Here is a 17,135-nt window from a genome sequence, read left to right as displayed (position 1 = left end):
GAATCCGGCTTCTGGTTGAGTGGCACTCCCACTTTGGGAGCGCACTGACTATCAGGGGGCTGCTCCTGCATTGAGCATCTGCCCCCTGGTGGTCAATGTGCATCATAGCGTCCGGATGTTCCACCGTTTGGTCAATTTCCATATTAGGGTTTTATTATATAGATTATATATATATTATAGTGCTAGGTGGGTATTAAACCTATTGGGTGGTTCTCTAGAAATTTATATAAATGTCTAAGCACTCTTCTGTATACTTGAAATTTAATATTAAATGTCAACTGTAATTAAAAAAGTAAAAAAAAAATCTTTTTTTTTTAAATTAAAAGTATTAAAGTAGTATCTGACATATTTTTCTCAAAACGGTTTTTATCACATTTATATGTTTATATTCAGAAAGAAATGAGGTTTCTACTATAATGTACTGTAAAGCATATGTAGATATAATCCATCTAGCAGTTAGATTACATTGAAAACGTTGCAAATGCAATACAGAGGCATATGGTTAATTTTAAATTCAGTTAGTATGTGCATTTCATGTCATATATATAAAATGTACCACATTAAGTCTCTTTTATCAAGTACTGATCAGTTAAGTTCTTTAACCAGGAACATTCCCTAAAGCATAAAGATTCCAAATACACTCAATTCAAATTGTTATCTGTGAATAACAACTGAGCAGACAATCAAGACAGAAATCAGTTATATCTGAATCAAATTTGGTACTTACTTTGATTTTGTGCGGGTTTTGACTGATTGGAAAGGTCTTCATTTTCTATATAAAGATTAATAAGAAGTTAATTTCAAGTTTTAGTCAAATTATTTAACACCATAATAATAATCAATGACTGGAGCCAAATAAAGAAAAACCCAGGATATGTATGTATACTATGTTAGGAAAAATCACTTATGCCAAGAGGGGTGGGAGGAGGACATAAGAATCGTAGTAGTAACTATATATAGAATGATAGGATCATGAGTAATTGATCCTATACCACCTGCCACATTTCTCCTTCACTTGTAAGGTTTTGAATAAACATTGTCATATTATAGATATACTAGAGGCCTGGTGCACGGATTCGTGCACCAGTGGGGTCCCTAGGCCTGGCCTGCGGGATCGGGCTGAAACCAGCTCTTCGACATCCCCCGAGGGGTCCCAGATTGCGAGAGAATGCAAGCCAGGCCGAGGGACCCCACCGGTGCAAGATCGGGGCCGGGGAGGGACACGGGAGGTTGGCCAGCCAGGGAAGGACTGCGGGAGGGCTCCAGAGCGTGTCTGGCCCATCTTGCTCAGTCCTGATCAGCCAGACCTCAGCAGCAAGCTAACCTACCGGTCGGAGCGTCTGCCCCTGGTGGTCAATGCATGTCATAGCAAGCAGTTGAGCAGCCTTAGCTTATCATAAGCATATTACGCCTTGATTGGTTGAATGGCCGACCGGCTGACAGGACACTTAGCGTATTAGGCTGTTATTATGTAGGATTTAAGAACACTTTTTGGAAAGATGATTGCCTACATATACCATCCAGATGAAAGTGTAGCCTGTATATGGAATGCAGAGAGGAACCACTGTCACTGGCTAAGCTAACAGACAGTCACTTCTGGGTACCACTCCCTACAACAGTGAAATGACTCAGAAGTGGGAGGCAGATGTTGCGTGCAGAATCCACTGCCATCTGAGGAACCAATTTTGCAAGCCATGTGGATCATCCAAGCAAACAGAAAGAAAGTGGCCCTGCCCACTTGCACTCAGTTATGAAAAAGGCTCTATGCTAGGAGCTGTCAAGGAAAACTACACAACTCTGGACTGAGTTAAAGCCCATGAGACTGATAACCTAAACCACACTCCTTTGCATCCACCATGGGAAACGTCCTAACCAAACCATTGGTCAAAGATACAACAGAAAAAAAAAATTACCTCTCATTGCTAGACAATAACTGTCCAAGAAACCAATAATTTGATATGCATAAGGTCCAAAGGGAACACACAAGCCCTGACATGGTCAGCCAAAAAAGAACATATCTTGTTTAAGGAACTTAATACAAACAAAAAACTAGGATAGATGGTGTCTACCAATTGGAGATGCAATAAAAGAATGAAAAAGAACTTTAAAAACCTATAATACAAATTAAGAATACATATAAACTATAAGATATAAGCAGAGAAGGTAAATACTTTTAGATATAAAAATGTGACTCCAAATTACTAACTACAAAGAATGGTGAAGATTAGAAATAATATTACCAACAGCTAAATACTTACATAAAAATAAGAAAAAAAATCCCATTGAAAATGGCAATACTACAAAAAACAGGTATCATACATGGATAAGTGACTTAGAAGACAAATACAGTACAAAATAAGCGTATCAGAGAAAAAAGAACAGGTAAAAAACCAATAACTAAAGGGACAATTAAAACAAAGTTTCCTAAACTTTAAAGACTTGGAGTTTTCCTATCCAAAGGGATTACAGAGTTATAGGAAGAATTATAAGATACACATCTAGACCTCTTGGTGAAATATCTGAACTCCAAGATTAAAGGCATTTCTGAACTCTAAAAATAAGGAAACTTTTATTTGTAAGATTTCAGAAAGAAACTAAGGTTCTGATAAAGAAAAGAGAATGAACTGGAATTGGTTTCTCACCTATAGCACTATATGTGCCCTTTTTGAGGAAAGCACTTGAGACATTTTCTATTAAAAGAAAATTGGAATGAACATATCAGGAAAGGAAATCAAAGAACAGAAGAAACAGTATGAAGTCATAAATTCAGAGGCACAGAAGTAAAAATGCATAGAATTCCATCAAAAGATAAATGGATAAAAAAGATGGAATATGAAGTCAAATAGTGGAGTATAAGACAGCTTTTTTTTTTAGTTTTTGTATACTGACAACCATGAAGAATATGAAGGTGATCACTACCAATGAAAGATAAAATTTTAAGATAAAAAACTGTTAACTACACATGTATTAGTAAAACCCTAACCCTAATATGCAAATAGACCGAACGGCAGAACAACAGAACAGCTGAACAATCGGTTGCTATGATGTGCGCTGACCACCATGGGGTATGCGCGGAACATGGCGGTGTCGGCAGCAGGAGTCAGAGTGCAGAACATGGAGGGCATCAGCCATGGTGGGATGGTGGAACAGGTGACCGGGGGCGCCAGACCAAGGCTGGGTGCCAGTCGCTGTCATTGGGGCGAGCCTCTGGTGGTTACTGAAAATTCTTTGCTTCCACGCACCGTGGTTGCGCCGGGAGCTTGCACCTCCTGCCAGCACCGGCACCGGCCCCGGCCCCGGCCCCACTTGCACTCACAGCCGGCGCCAGAGCCAATGCTCACACCCGCTTCCCATGCCCGGCGCCAGCCCCAATCGCTTGGCGCCGTCAGCGGGTGCAAGCGGTGGCTGCAGGCCCTGATCGCCCCTCAGTGCTTCTTCACCTCCCCCTGCTCCTGCTCCTGAGGGGCAATAGGGGCTGGCAGCAGCCTCTTGCACCCTCTGCCAGCGAATGCCCTGCTCACACCTGCAGCCGGCTCCAGAGCCGCCGCTTGCATCGGCTGCCAGCGCCCAGCACCAGTCCTGATCACTCGGCACCATCAGCAGGTGCGAGAGGCAGCTGCCAGCCCCAATCGCCCCTGAGGGCTTCTCCACCTCCCCCAGCTCCTGAGGGGCGATGGGAGCAGCAGCTGCAATTCACACCTGCTGACGACACCAGCCTTGCTCGCACCCGCTGCTGGAGCCAGCCCCAATCAGTGCGTGGGAGTGGTAGTGGCTGGAGCGGGGCTACCGGCAGACAGGGGACCAGGAGCCACAGCGGTAGAGGCTGGCGGGGGGGTGGGGGGGGCTGCAGAGGATGGGCCAAGACCTTGTCCCTTTGCCCACCACAGCCTTGCAGCCCACAGTTCCTTTCAAAGTGCACAAATTTGTGCACTGAGCCCCTAGTACAAGAATAATAATGAATACAAATAAAATAGAAGGAAAAAATAAGGAAATAAGAAAAAATATTTAACTTTACAGTTGTTTGAAATTCCTAAGTCTCTTCATTGATTTAATAAACAGAAACCATTTATATGTAATTTGTAAACCAAGTAACCTACCAAATAAACAAATCCCCAAAATATTTCACAATAAATATACAAGCAAAACATTTTTGTAAAATAAAAACAAAAATGAGTTAGGGCAATATTAATATCCAATAAGGCCAGGGTAAAAGGAAATATTATAAAGTATAACTCAGCTGACATTTTTTATGCTTAGGAAACTCAAAATACCTTTAAGAAATAAACAGGTAACTAATAATAGGTACCTAGAAATAAAATATTTCATTTAAAATTGCAACAACAAAAATACTTTTAAATCTCTACAAATAAACCTAAGGCAAATAACCTATAATTAAGAAACCTACAGGTTACCAACATGGCAGTGGAGTAAGTACAAGTGACACTGACACTCCCAGGACCAAACTTGGAAATATAACTGAAATACAGAAAAAATACCCTGAAAATTGATTGAAGACTAGCTGGAGAGAACCCTGATAACCAAGGATGAAAAGTGGAGAATGCATGGATACTGGTAAGAAGTGTGAAAGGGCTGGCTAGGCTCCTAAAGACAGCAGTTGAAGTTCTGGAAGGATATCTCAGCTATGAGGGGTTCCCACTGAAAACTCTGGGGTCTAAACCTCAAGCTGGGCTCCCCAGACAAGAACACAATTGAGGTGGGTGGCCACATAACACTTGGCTGTGAAAAGCAGCAGGGTTGCTGTCTACCAGCAAGAGACGGCTGGAAATTCAGGCACCCTCTTAAAAGGCCAACACACAAAATTTTGTGTGCAGCCACTCACTGTAGGCTTTGGCAAAGGGAAGGCAGAGTAGACTAGAACAGTGTGAAGAGAGTCCAGATTTAGGGGTTTTGGGGTTGCAGCTTGTAGGGCAGTTACCCGTTTCCTGTGCTGAGTCATTCCCTCATACCACAGAGGACATCTTTCTCTGGAGGACCTTTGCTGTCCAGGAGGTTTTTGACTTGGGGAAGTCAGTTGCCCAACGCTACCCTGTGGCTGATAGCCTGAGGATAAGCAATTGGACTGCAGGCAGAGATTGATCTCTGGAGGCTTTGATTCTTTACCTGATCTCCTTCTGGGCCCAAGGCTAGGAAAAGCAGATTCTGGTGCACAACTTGGTCATTTCCAAAGACACCTAGCTCCAGCAGAGGGAGCCACATTCTGTGGATTGCTGATAGCTTCAAACAGGTTAATCAGGCCCATTCAAAAACAGTGTCTGAAATTATCCTGCACTAGAGATTAAGAGCAGTAGCAAATATACCTAATACGCAGACACAAACCCAAATAGGCAACCAAAATAGGGAAACAAAAACAGAAGCCTGAAATGCAGATAAGAAATTTATCAGATATAGAGTTCAGAATAATCATGGTAAGGATGCTCAAGAACATGACTGGAAGGAATACACAACAGATTGGGGGAAGATGAGAGATGGGTAGGTGAATTGGAAGACATGGTAGGAAAAAAAATCCTATATAATAAAAGCCTAATATGCTAAGTGCCTGGTCGTCCATTCAACCAATCAAAGCGTAAAACGCTAATGATATGCTAAGGCCACTCAACTGCTTGCGATGACATGCACTGACCACAAGGGGGCAGACAGTCGACCAGTTGCTATGATGTGCACTGACCACCAGGGGGCAGATGCTCCAACTGGTAGGTTACCTTGCTGCTGGGGTCCGGCAGATTAGGACTAAGTGGGATAGGCCAGACAAACCCTGGAACCCGCCCCAGCTGGCCAATCTCCCGCATCCCTCCCCAGCCCTGATAGTGCACTGGTGGTGTCCCTCAGCCTGGCTTGCACCCTCTCGCAATCGGGCTGAGGCAGGCTCTCCCAAGTGCACGAATTTCGTGCACCAGTCCTCTAGTCTCTTAATGAAAGACTATAAAGAAGAAAACAATTTAAAATAGGAGGAAACCTTAAGGGAACTGTGGGACAACAGAAAATGTGACAATATTCACATAATAGAAAAGACAGATGGGGAAGAAAGTAAGCAAGGGATAAAGTGTTTGAAGAAATAATGACAGAAAACTTCCATAACCTGGTGAAGTAAAAAGACACACAAGTCCTGGAAACATAGATTCCCAAGAAAGAAGAGGCCAAACAGGCCCACACCCAGACACATAATTTAAATGCAAAAAGTTAAACACAGAGAGAATCTTAAAGGCAGCACGAGAAAAGCTATGTGTTACTTATAAAGGTGGTCACATAAGGCTGTCAGCTGATTTCTCATCAGAAACTCTAGAGGCCAGAATGAAATGGCATGAAGTATTCAAGGTAATAAAAAGCAAGGATCTGAAACCAAGATTACTATATCCAACAAGACTATCATTCAAAATAGATGGTGAAATAAAAAACTTCCCAGGCAACACCAAACCAGCCCTGAAAGGAATTGTAAAAGGACTGCTATAATGAGAAGAAACAGAGAGAGAAACATAGGCATAAATAATTAAAATGGCAAGAAATAAGTACCAACAATAATAATCTTAAATGTAAATGGCTTAAATGGTCCAATCAAAAGACACAGGGTAGCTGAATGGATACAAAAATATGACCCTTATATGCTATCTACAAGATACCTACCTCAGCACAAAAGATGCACACAGAAAGAGAATGCATAGATGAAAAAAAATTTCCATGCGAATGGAAATGGAAAAAAAAAGTTGACAAAATAGACTTCAAAATAAAGGCCAGCACAAGAGACACTAAAAGTCACTACTTTAATACTAAAAGAATTGAACTAACAAGAGGATATAACCCTGGTATACATATATGCACACGAAAGAGGACAACCCAAATATATTTAAAAAAACTTCTAGGAGAAATTAAGGGAGAGATCAACACTAATACAGTCATAGTAGGGGACTTTAACACTCTACTGAATTCACTGGATAGATCTTGTAGATAAAAAATTAACAAGGAAACAGTGACTCTAAAGGACACACTGGATCAGATGGATTTAATTGACATTTATAGAACATTTCACCCCAAAGCTGAAGAATATACATTCTCCTCAAGTACACATGGGTCATTCTTAAAGGCAGACCACATGTTAGGACACAAAACAACCCTCTACAAGTTCAAGAAGACTGAAATCAGATCAAGCATCTTCAGAGATCACAATGGAATAAAATTAAAAATCAACTACAGTAAGAACACTCAAAATGCATTTAAATACATGGAGGCTAAATAGCATTTTATTAAACAATGAATGAGTTACCAATGAGATCATGAAAGAAATAAAAATGTTCCCGGAAACAAATGAATATGAACACAGAACAATCCCAAATCTCTAGGACACAACAAAAGCAGTCCTGAGAAGGAAGTTGATAGCATTAAGACCTACATTAAAAAAACAAGAAAAATCAATATGAAACTATTTAACCCTACAACTTAAAAAATTAAAAAGAAAACAACAAGAAATGCCCAGAGTAAGTAGAAGGAAGGAAATAATAAGGATTAGAGCAAAAATAAAAGAGAGACTAAAAAAACAATACAAAAAAAAAAATCAAGGAAATCAAGAGCTAGGTCTTTGAAAAGATAAACAAGATTGATGAACTGTTAGCCAGACTCATCAAGAAACACAGAGAACTCAAATATCAGAAAAGAAAGTGAAGAAGTAACAACTGACACCACAGAAATACAAAGGATTTATACTATGAAGAACTATATGCCAACAAGCTGTAGAATGTGGATGAAATGGACACATTTTTAGAAAAATACAACTTTCCAAAATTAAATCAGGAAGAATCAGAAAACCTGAATAGGCCATATAACAACTGATGAAATAGAAGCAGTAATAAAAAAACTCCCTTGCCGAAACCAGTTTGGCTCAGTGGATAGAGCGTCAGCCTACGGACTCAAGGGTCCCAGGTTCGATTCCGGTCAAGGGCATGTACCTGGGTTGCAGGCACATCCCCAGTGGGGGATGTGCAGGAGGCAGCTGATCGATGTTTCTCTCTCATCGATGTTTCTAGCTCTCTTTCTCCCTTCCTCTCTGTAAAAAATCAATAAAATACATTTAAAAAAAACACAAAAACAAACAAAAAAAAACTCCCAACAAAAGCCCTGGTCCGAACGGCTTCACAGGGGAGTTTTACCAAACATTCAGAGAAAAACTAACACCTATATTCCTCAAACTATTCCAGAAAATCCAAGATGAAGAAACACTTCCAAGCTCTTTTTATAAGGAGTATAGGTGTTATCCTAATTCTAAAACCAGATAAAGACACTACAGAGAAAGATAATTACAGGCCAATATCCCTGATGAACACAGATGCTATAAAATCCTCAACAAAATATTAGCAAATCGGATCCAGCAATATATTAAAAAGCTCATACACCATGACCATGTGGGATTTATTCCCAGAATGGAGGGGTGGTACAGTATTCACAAATCAATAAACCTAATATATCACATAAACACATTGAAACACAAAAATCACATGATCATATCAATAGATGCAAAAGTAGCATTTGACAAAATTCAATACCCTTTTCTTAAAATGTATTTTTTATTATTGTTAGTATTACAGATATCTCACATTTTTACCTTCTGAGCCCCCCTCCTCCAAGCCCTTACCAAGCCCCCCAGGTCTTCACTACACTATTGGCCTTGTCCATGCCTATGCATGGAAGTATATAAGTTCTTTCATTTCTCTTTTTTGGTCCCCCCAACTCCACATTAAGGTATGTCTGTTCCATGGCTCCATTCTTTGGGTCTTATTTTGTTGGTCAATTCATTTTGTTCATTAGATTCCATAAATAAGTGTGATCATGTGATATTTATCTTTCTCAGATTGGCTAATTTTACTTAGCATAGTATTTTCCAGGTACATCCATGCTGTCCCAAATAATAAAAGGCTCCTCTTCTTTACAGCTGCATAGTATTCCATTGTGTAAATGCCCTACAACTTTTTTGTCCATTCAACTACTGATGGGCACTAGGGCTGTTTCCAAATCTTAGCTATTGTAAATAATGCTTCTATGAACATAGGAGTGCATATGTTCTTTCTCACTGGTGTTTTGGGGGTTTTACAATATATTCCCAGAAGTGGGATCGCTGAATCAAACAGGAGTTCCATTTTTTATTTTTTGAGGAAACTTCTTACTGTTTTTAATAATGGCTGTTTTACCAGCAGTGAACCAGTGTTCCCTTTTCTCCACATCCTCCCCAGCACTTGTTGTTCGCTGATTTTTTGATGATAGCCATTTTGACAGGTGTGAGGTAATAGCTCATTGTGATTATAATCTACATTACTCTGATGATTCTTGACTTTGAGTATTTTTCATAGGTCTCTTGGCCATTTGTATGTCCTCTTTAGAGAAATATCTATTGAGGTTTTCTACCATTTTTTAATTGTATTGTCTTCCTTTGTTGAGTTGTAGGAGTACTTTATATATTTTGGATATTAACCCCTTATCAGATATATCATTGGCAAATATGTTCTACCATACAGTGGGTTCCCTTTTCATTTTGATGGTGCTTGATTTTGCTGTGCAGAAACTTTTTATTTTGATGCAGTCCCATTGGATTATTTTCTCATTAATTTCCTTTGCCCTAGAATTCAGTGGTCGGTAAACTCATTAGTCAACAGAGCCAAGTATCAACAGTATAACAATTGAAATTTCTTTTGAGAGCCAAATTTTTTAAACTTAAACTATATAGGTAGGTACATTGTTATTAACTTAATTAGGGTACTCCTAAGGCTTAGGAAGAGCCACACTCAAGGGGCCAAAGAGCCGCATGTGGCTTGCGAGCCACAGTTTGCCGACCACGGCCCTAGATGTATCGGTGAACATATTGTTACATGAGATGTTTAAGATTTTACTGCCTATGTTCTCCTCTATGATTATTATGGTTTTATGCCTTACATTTAAGTTGTATATCCATCTTGAGTTTATTCTTGTGTATGGCGTTAAGTTGATGGTCTAGTTTCATCTTTTTGCATGTGTTTGTCCAGTTTTTCCAGCACCATTTGTTGAAGAGACTATCTACTCCATTGTATGTTCTTGCCTCCTTTGTCAAATACTCAGCACCCTTTTTGATAAAAACTCAGCAAAGTGGGAAGAGGGATCATATCTCAATATAATAAAGGCCATATATGACAAATCTACAGCCCACTTCATACTCAATGGGCACAAACTAAAAACATTTCCTCTAAAATCAGGAACAAGATAGGGATGTCAGCTTTCACCACTCTTATTCAACTTATTACTAGAAGTCCTAGCCACAGCAATCAGAGAATAACAAAAAGGCATCCAAATTGGAAAGGCAGAAGTAAAACTCTCATTATTTGCAGATGACATGATATTGTACATAGAAAACCCTAAAGACTCCACCAAAAAAAACTAGTAGATCTGATAAATGAATTCGGGAATGTAGCAGGATAAAAAATTAAAACCCAGAAATCGATGGCATTTTTATAGACCAATAATGAATTCTCAGGAAGAGAAACTAAATACAAAATCCAATTTATCATACTAAGGAATAAACTTAACCAAGAAGATAGAAGACATACTTGGAAAACTACAGGACTTTGAAAAAAGATAGAGATAGAGCAAGATATAAAAAAAATGGAAGAATATATATGTTGTGTTCAATGATTGGTATGGACATCATTAAAATATCCATACTACCCAAAGCAGTCTACAGATTCAATGCAATCCCTATTAAAATACCAAGGGCATAATTCACAGATTTAGAAAAAATACTCCAAAAAATTTCATATAGAACCAAAAAAGACCCCAAGTTCCTGCACCAATCTTCAGAAAGAGTAACACAGTGGGAGGGATCACAATACCAGATATGAAGTTGCACTACAAAACCACACTAATAAAAAAAGCCTGGTACTGACACAAGAACAGGTCAGTAGAATAGAACAGAGTAGAACAGATCAACAGACTAGAACAGACACCCAAATTGACCCAAGCCATAACTCTCAATTAATATTTGAAAAAGGAGGCAAGAGCATACAATGGAGTGAAAAGAGTCTCCTCAATAAATGGCGTTAGGAAAATTGGAGTGATACATGCAAAAAGATGAAACTAGACCACAAACTTACACTATACACAAGAAGAAACTTAAAATGGATACAACACTTAAATGTAAGTCGTGAAACCATAAAAATCCTTGACGAAACCATAGGTAGCACGATCTCAGACATCTCTCAAAGCAATATTTTTACCGATACATCTCTAAGGCAATGGAAACTAAGGAGAAAAAAAACAAATGGGACTACATCAAGCATCCGCACAGCAAAAGAAACAACAATGAAAAGAAAAGAGAACCCAATGTATGGGAGAACATATCTGATAAGGGGTTAATATCCAAAATATAGAAAGAACTGATACAGCCCAGCCTGTGTGGCACAGTGGTTGAGTGTCAACCTATGAATTAGGAGGTCAGAGTTCAATTCCGTTAGGGTACATGCCCCGTTTGTGGACTTGATCTTCAGTAGCAGGCATGCAGGAGGCAGCCGATTGATGATTCTCTCTCATCATTGATGTTTCTACCTTTATCTCCCTCTCCCTTCCTCTCTGAAATCAACAGAAATATATATTTTAAAAATAAAGTACTCATACAACTCAAAAAAAGGAAGACAAACAATCCAAGTAAGAAACGGCAGAAGACCTAAATACACATTTCTCCAAAGAGGACATACATCTCTTAGGGCAATGGTTCTCAACCTTCCTAATGCCGCGATCCTTTAATACAGTTCCTCATGTTGTGGTGAGCCCCAACCATAAAGTTATTTTCGTTGCTACTTCATAACTGTAATTTTGCTACTGTTATGAATCGTAATGTAAATATCTGATATACAGGATGTATTTTCATTGTTGCAAATTAAACATAATTAAAGCATAGTGATTAATCACAAAAACAATATGTAATTATATATGTGTTTTCCGATGGTCTTAGGCGACCCCTGTGAAAGGGTTGTTCGAACCCCAAAGGGGTCACGACCCACAGGTTGAGAACCGCTCTCTTAGGGCAAAGGAAACTAAGGAGAAAATAAACAACTGGGACTACATCAAAATAAAAAGCCTCTGCACGGCAAAAGAAACCATCAATAAAAGGAAAAGGGAGCCCACTATATGGGAGAACATATTTGGCAATGATACATCTGATAAAAGGCTAATATCCAAATTATATAAGGAACTCATACATCTTAACAAAAGGACAACAAATAATCCAATTTAAAAATGGGCAAAGGATCTAAATAGGTACTGCTCCAAAGCAGGCACAGATGCCAAGAGACATATGAAAAAATGCTCAGTAACTGATCATTCAAGAGATGCAAATTAAAACAACAATGAGGTATCACCTCACACCTCTCACAAAGGCTACCATAAGAAAATCAACAAGTGACAAGTGCTGACAAGGATGTGGAGAAAAGGGAACCCTAGTACACTACTGGTGGGAATGTAGATTGGTGCGTCCATTATGGAAAACAGTGTGGAGTTTCCTCAAAAAATTAAATATGGATCTGCCATTTGACCCAGTGATCCCACTTGAAGGAATATATCCTAAAAAACCCAAAACACCAATCAGAAAGAATGTATGTGCTGGCCAGCATGGCTCAGTGATTGAGTGTTGACTTATGAATCAGGAGGTCATAGTTCGATTCCAGGTCGGGGAATATGCCAGGTTGGGGGCTTGATCCCCAGTGTGGGGCATGCAGGAGGTAGCTGATGAATGATTCTCTCTCATCATTGATGTTTTCTTTCTCTCTCTCTCTCTCTCTCTCTCCCCTTTCCTCTCTGAAATCAATAAAAATATATATTTAAAGAAAGAATGTATCCACTATTTACAATAGCTAAGATCTGGGAACATCCCAAATGCCTTTAGTAGATGAGTGGATAATGTGGTACATTTGCACCATGGAATAGTATGTAGCAGTAAAAAATAAGGATCTCTTATCCTTTGACACAGCATGGAGGGACCTGGAGAGTATATCCTAAGCAAAATAAGCCAGTCAGAGAAAGACAAGTATCCCATGATCTCACTCATATGTGGAATCTAATGAACAAAATAAACTGATGAACATAATAGATCCAGAGACATAGAAGCATGGAATAGTCTGTGGAATGTCAGAGGGAATGTGGGGTTGGGTTGGTGAGTGGGAAGAGAACAATCAAAGAACTTGTATGCAGACAATAGGGTGGTGATTGCCTGAGGTCAAAGGAGACATATGTAATACTTTCAACAATAAAGATTTTAAAAAATAAAATAAAGTGAAGATGTTAGGCATAAAAAAGAAAAGAAAAAGAAAATCACAAAATCTTCTTGAGAGAAAATAAGCCCTGGGGGAGAAACGCTACCACTTGACAAGCTATAAGGACATACATAAGACTTAATTTTTTTTTAAATATATTTTATTGATTTCTTACAGAGAGGAAGGGAGAGGGATAGAGAGCTAGAAACATCGATGAGAGAGAAACATCGATCCGCTGCCTCCTGCACATTCCCTACTGGGGATGTGCCCACAACCAAGGTACATGCCCTTGACCGAAATCGAACCTGGGACCCTTGAGTCCACAGGCCGATGCTCTATCCATTGAGCCAAAACGGTTAGGGCCATAAGACTTAATATTATAAAAATGTCAATTCTCCCAAAATTACTATATAATTATATACACATAAATTCAACTGTTTTTAATTGCATAAAATGATCTTAAAGTTCAGAGGAATGAATAAATTTCAAAAAATGGTTTAAAAATATAAAAATATTAAGAGACGGGGGGGGGGAGATAGGGAGATATCTGTAATACTATCAACAATAAAAAATATTTAACAAAAATAAAAATATTGTTAATCAAAGCTAGCTATATCACATATCAAAACATACTTTAAATCTGCTAATCAAGTGAATATGGCATCATTATAGCCTAATATAACTATACTAGAGGCTCGGTACACCAATTTGTGCACGGGTGGGGTCCAGCTGGTCCGAACTGATCGGGGCCAATCGGGCCAGGCTGGCCGGGAGGAGGGGACCCAGGAGGTTGGCAGGCAGGCCCTGCCCCTGATTGGGGTGGGGAGGCCGAGCGGGGGAGGGGCCGTGGGCGTTTGGCTGGCCCTGTCTCTGGTCGAACTCCCAGTGGAAGGGACAATTTGCATATTAGCCTTTTATTATATAGGATTGGACAGAGTAAAATAAAAAACAGAATTAGAGGCCTATGTGTATATGGAAACTAAAATCTGATATTTTAAAGCAGTCGGGAAAATAAATTAGTGAATAAATAATGCTGGCCTAAATGACTATCATCTTGGATGGAAAAATTAAGATGAACCTCTATATCACCCCTATGAGTATAAATTCCAGATGAAGTAAGAGTCTCACAAGACCTAGATTACCTGGTCTATCTAGAGTTAAGAAGATATGGATCAAGATAACACGATTCCAGCTTTTCTTTCATAGACTCTATTTTCCTATAAAAAAAATGTAAAACTTGTAAAGGTAAAAGGTACCATAAACAAAAGCAAGAAATAAAATAACGTATTTTGAAAATAGTGTTTTGCAACTCTCATTAACCAGAGTACTCAGCTGCAATCAACAGAACTATTCTGGCTAGTAAAATAGAAAAAGAATTTATTAAATGCTATTAAGAAATTTTGAGTCTCTGGGAAAGCAGATAAAAAATTAGGTTCTACCCCTCCCCTAAACATTTATAAAAATAAATGGCAGTGGATTAAAAGCTACACATTAAAAAAGAATCACTGTAAAAGTAATTAGAGAATATAGATGGTATTTTCATACTGTTGGGATGAGGGTTTCCTGAGCAAAAAATAAAACTCAGAAGAGTCAAATAAGTAATAGCTGATTAAAATAAAAAACTTTTGTAAAAGACACAAATGAAAACGTAAGCTAAATCAGCCTTCTTAGACTGGCAAAAGTCAAATCATAGATATATCCCATGTTGAAAAGATGTGAAGAAACTGTACACTACATACTCTCATTGGCAAGTAAAAATTAGTACTCTTTTTGGAGAACAGATTGGCAATATCTATAATAATAAAAGGGTAATATGCTAATTAGACCAGACATCTTCCGGACGTCATTCTGGTCATCCTTCCTGACGATGCCAGGGCCAGTGGGAAGCCAGCCCAGGTCCCTGATGCCTGCGGGTGGCCCAAGGGAAGCCAGCCCGGGTCCCGGGTGCCTGCAGCTGGCCCGAGGGGAGCCAGCCCAGGTCCCAGGTGCCTGCCAGCGGCCAGAGGAGGGAAGCTCAGGTCCCAGGTGCCAGAGAGAAACGGTGCCAGCATCCGGGGGAAGGAAGGCCTACTCTTGCACAAACTTTAGTGCATTGGGCCTCTAGTATAGAATAAAATATTTATACTTCATATCTCATGTTCCCAAGAAAAAGGTTAACTGGAAAGTGCTGGGCAAAGAGTTTAAACCACCCCTCTAAGCACCTCCTTATAAGACTTTCTTCCCCGTGGTAGAAATAATTTGCACAAATGGTAATGTCCATTAAGTGAATTATACTTTTTCTGCCAAAGTTTCTTGCTCGTGAGAAATGATTCTTATTTCTACAACCTGCTCGTGTTCACACATGTAGGAAAAGAGTGCTCTAAGGAAATCTCCATATCACACAAATGTAAGAACTCCTTACTTGGATTCATCATCTTAGTTTGTGCTCCCTCTTTTATGACACGCCATTTCAAACAACTATCCCTTCCAAGTATACATTCATGTATGAATAATTTATTTATTTTAAACACCCCATAACATTAGTTTACCTGTTCCTGCTGGATTAGGAGTATATGGAGGTGGAGGAGGTACACCAGGAGCTATGACATTGGCTAATGGTACTAGACCTGCATTGTTATAAGCACCTAAAATAAAAATATAATAGAAAAATATATAATTTATTATCATTTTGTGGCCAGGAGTTCAACTATATTAATGCACCTATCTAATTTATTTTTAAAACTGTAATATAATAGAGTTACATTTTACGTGAAGGTTTGGTACTGGATTAGGTGAAAATAGATCAAATAAGATAATTAGAGATTCTTATTTCCAATACTGCATGCTAACTCCAGGCTCACTAAATGGCATGGCAGGCAGAACCTGCCATACTTAAATTATTATAAGTGCATTACGGATGCCTCTGAATACCAACTATCAAAAAGGGATTCAAGATGATTTACCAAAGAGAAAACCCATGATAATAAATAAAGTCTAAAAATAACCTATAATTCATTTAGCAAAAGGAAAATATCCTAAATAAATTGTCTGCTGCATTGTTGTAGACCAAAGCACTAGTTAAGCTGACTGTGGGAAAGTTAACAAATCACAGAACATTTTATAGGTGCGTGATATTTCCCAAGTACATATACCAACATTTACTTTTAATTTAATAAGTAAAGAGCGAAATGAAAAAGTGTAAAACATGAAAGAACTCCTTACTTGGTGTAATAGTTGCATGTGGCCGACATGGAGGTATTGGATAAGGAACGGGTTTATGTGGATTGTATGTTGAAGGAGGCTAAATGAGGGGGCAAAGTACAGCAGTTAGAAGACAATCAACTAAGCAGTCTGCTGGCAAAACAAAATGTAACTTGTTTCAAAATATTTAGTCCTAAGAGGCTAAAAATGCCCAGCAAAGCTAGTGCTACTGGACTACACATGGCACAAATAAGGAAAATGTATTTGCTTTAAAACATATGGTTCTTATTAAATTCCAAAGGTAGATCCTGCTCAAGATTGCTGCAGAGGTGTTTATTTTTTATTTCAGCATCAAATCATCTTATCCCAAACAGCAAATTTCTCTCTGATCTGCCTAGTTTAATTCAAGAATTCCTACCTCTTCCTATGTAACAAAAGAAATCCACTAGCTTTTGGAATTAAAGCTACCCAAGAACCTTCAAAATCCTCCTAACTTATTAGGAATTCATTCATCTTACCCTCTTTTCTCCTTTTGAAAGAAAAAAAAAAAAGCACTGTTTTCTTTAGCATTCAGCATGCTGACAAATGTAGCAAAATGTAGACTGGAATTATGAATTCCGAATTTTAGTCTTTTTTGCCTTTTGAACCCCACAAATCTTTTATCTTTGATGGAACTTATAT

General features: G+C 38.8%; 1 protein-coding gene across 6 annotated transcripts in view; it reads right to left on the bottom strand.

Annotated features, from left to right (window-relative positions):
- PROSER1 (proline and serine rich 1) overlaps positions 1-17,135 on the bottom strand; it is a 77,345-nt gene that overhangs the window by 27,939 nt on the left and 32,271 nt on the right. For 5 of the 6 annotated variants that reach the window (XM_059684326.1, XM_059684323.1, XM_059684324.1 and 2 more), the window contains 3 exons: positions 16,476-16,554; positions 15,803-15,898; positions 728-772 (listed from right to left, as the gene is read on the bottom strand). In XM_059684326.1, the coding sequence (XP_059540309.1) occupies positions 728-772; positions 15,803-15,898; positions 16,476-16,554 (220 nt within the window). The remainder of the gene's footprint in view (positions 1-727; positions 773-15,802; positions 15,899-16,475; positions 16,555-17,135) is intronic. The other variant, XM_059684325.1, reaches the window with a different exon arrangement.

Source organism: Myotis daubentonii, chromosome 2 (genome assembly GCF_963259705.1).
Source record: "Myotis daubentonii chromosome 2, mMyoDau2.1, whole genome shotgun sequence".
Classification (NCBI taxonomy): Eukaryota; Metazoa; Chordata; class Mammalia; order Chiroptera; family Vespertilionidae; genus Myotis; species Myotis daubentonii.
This window is presented reverse-complemented; position numbering and strand designations above follow the sequence as displayed.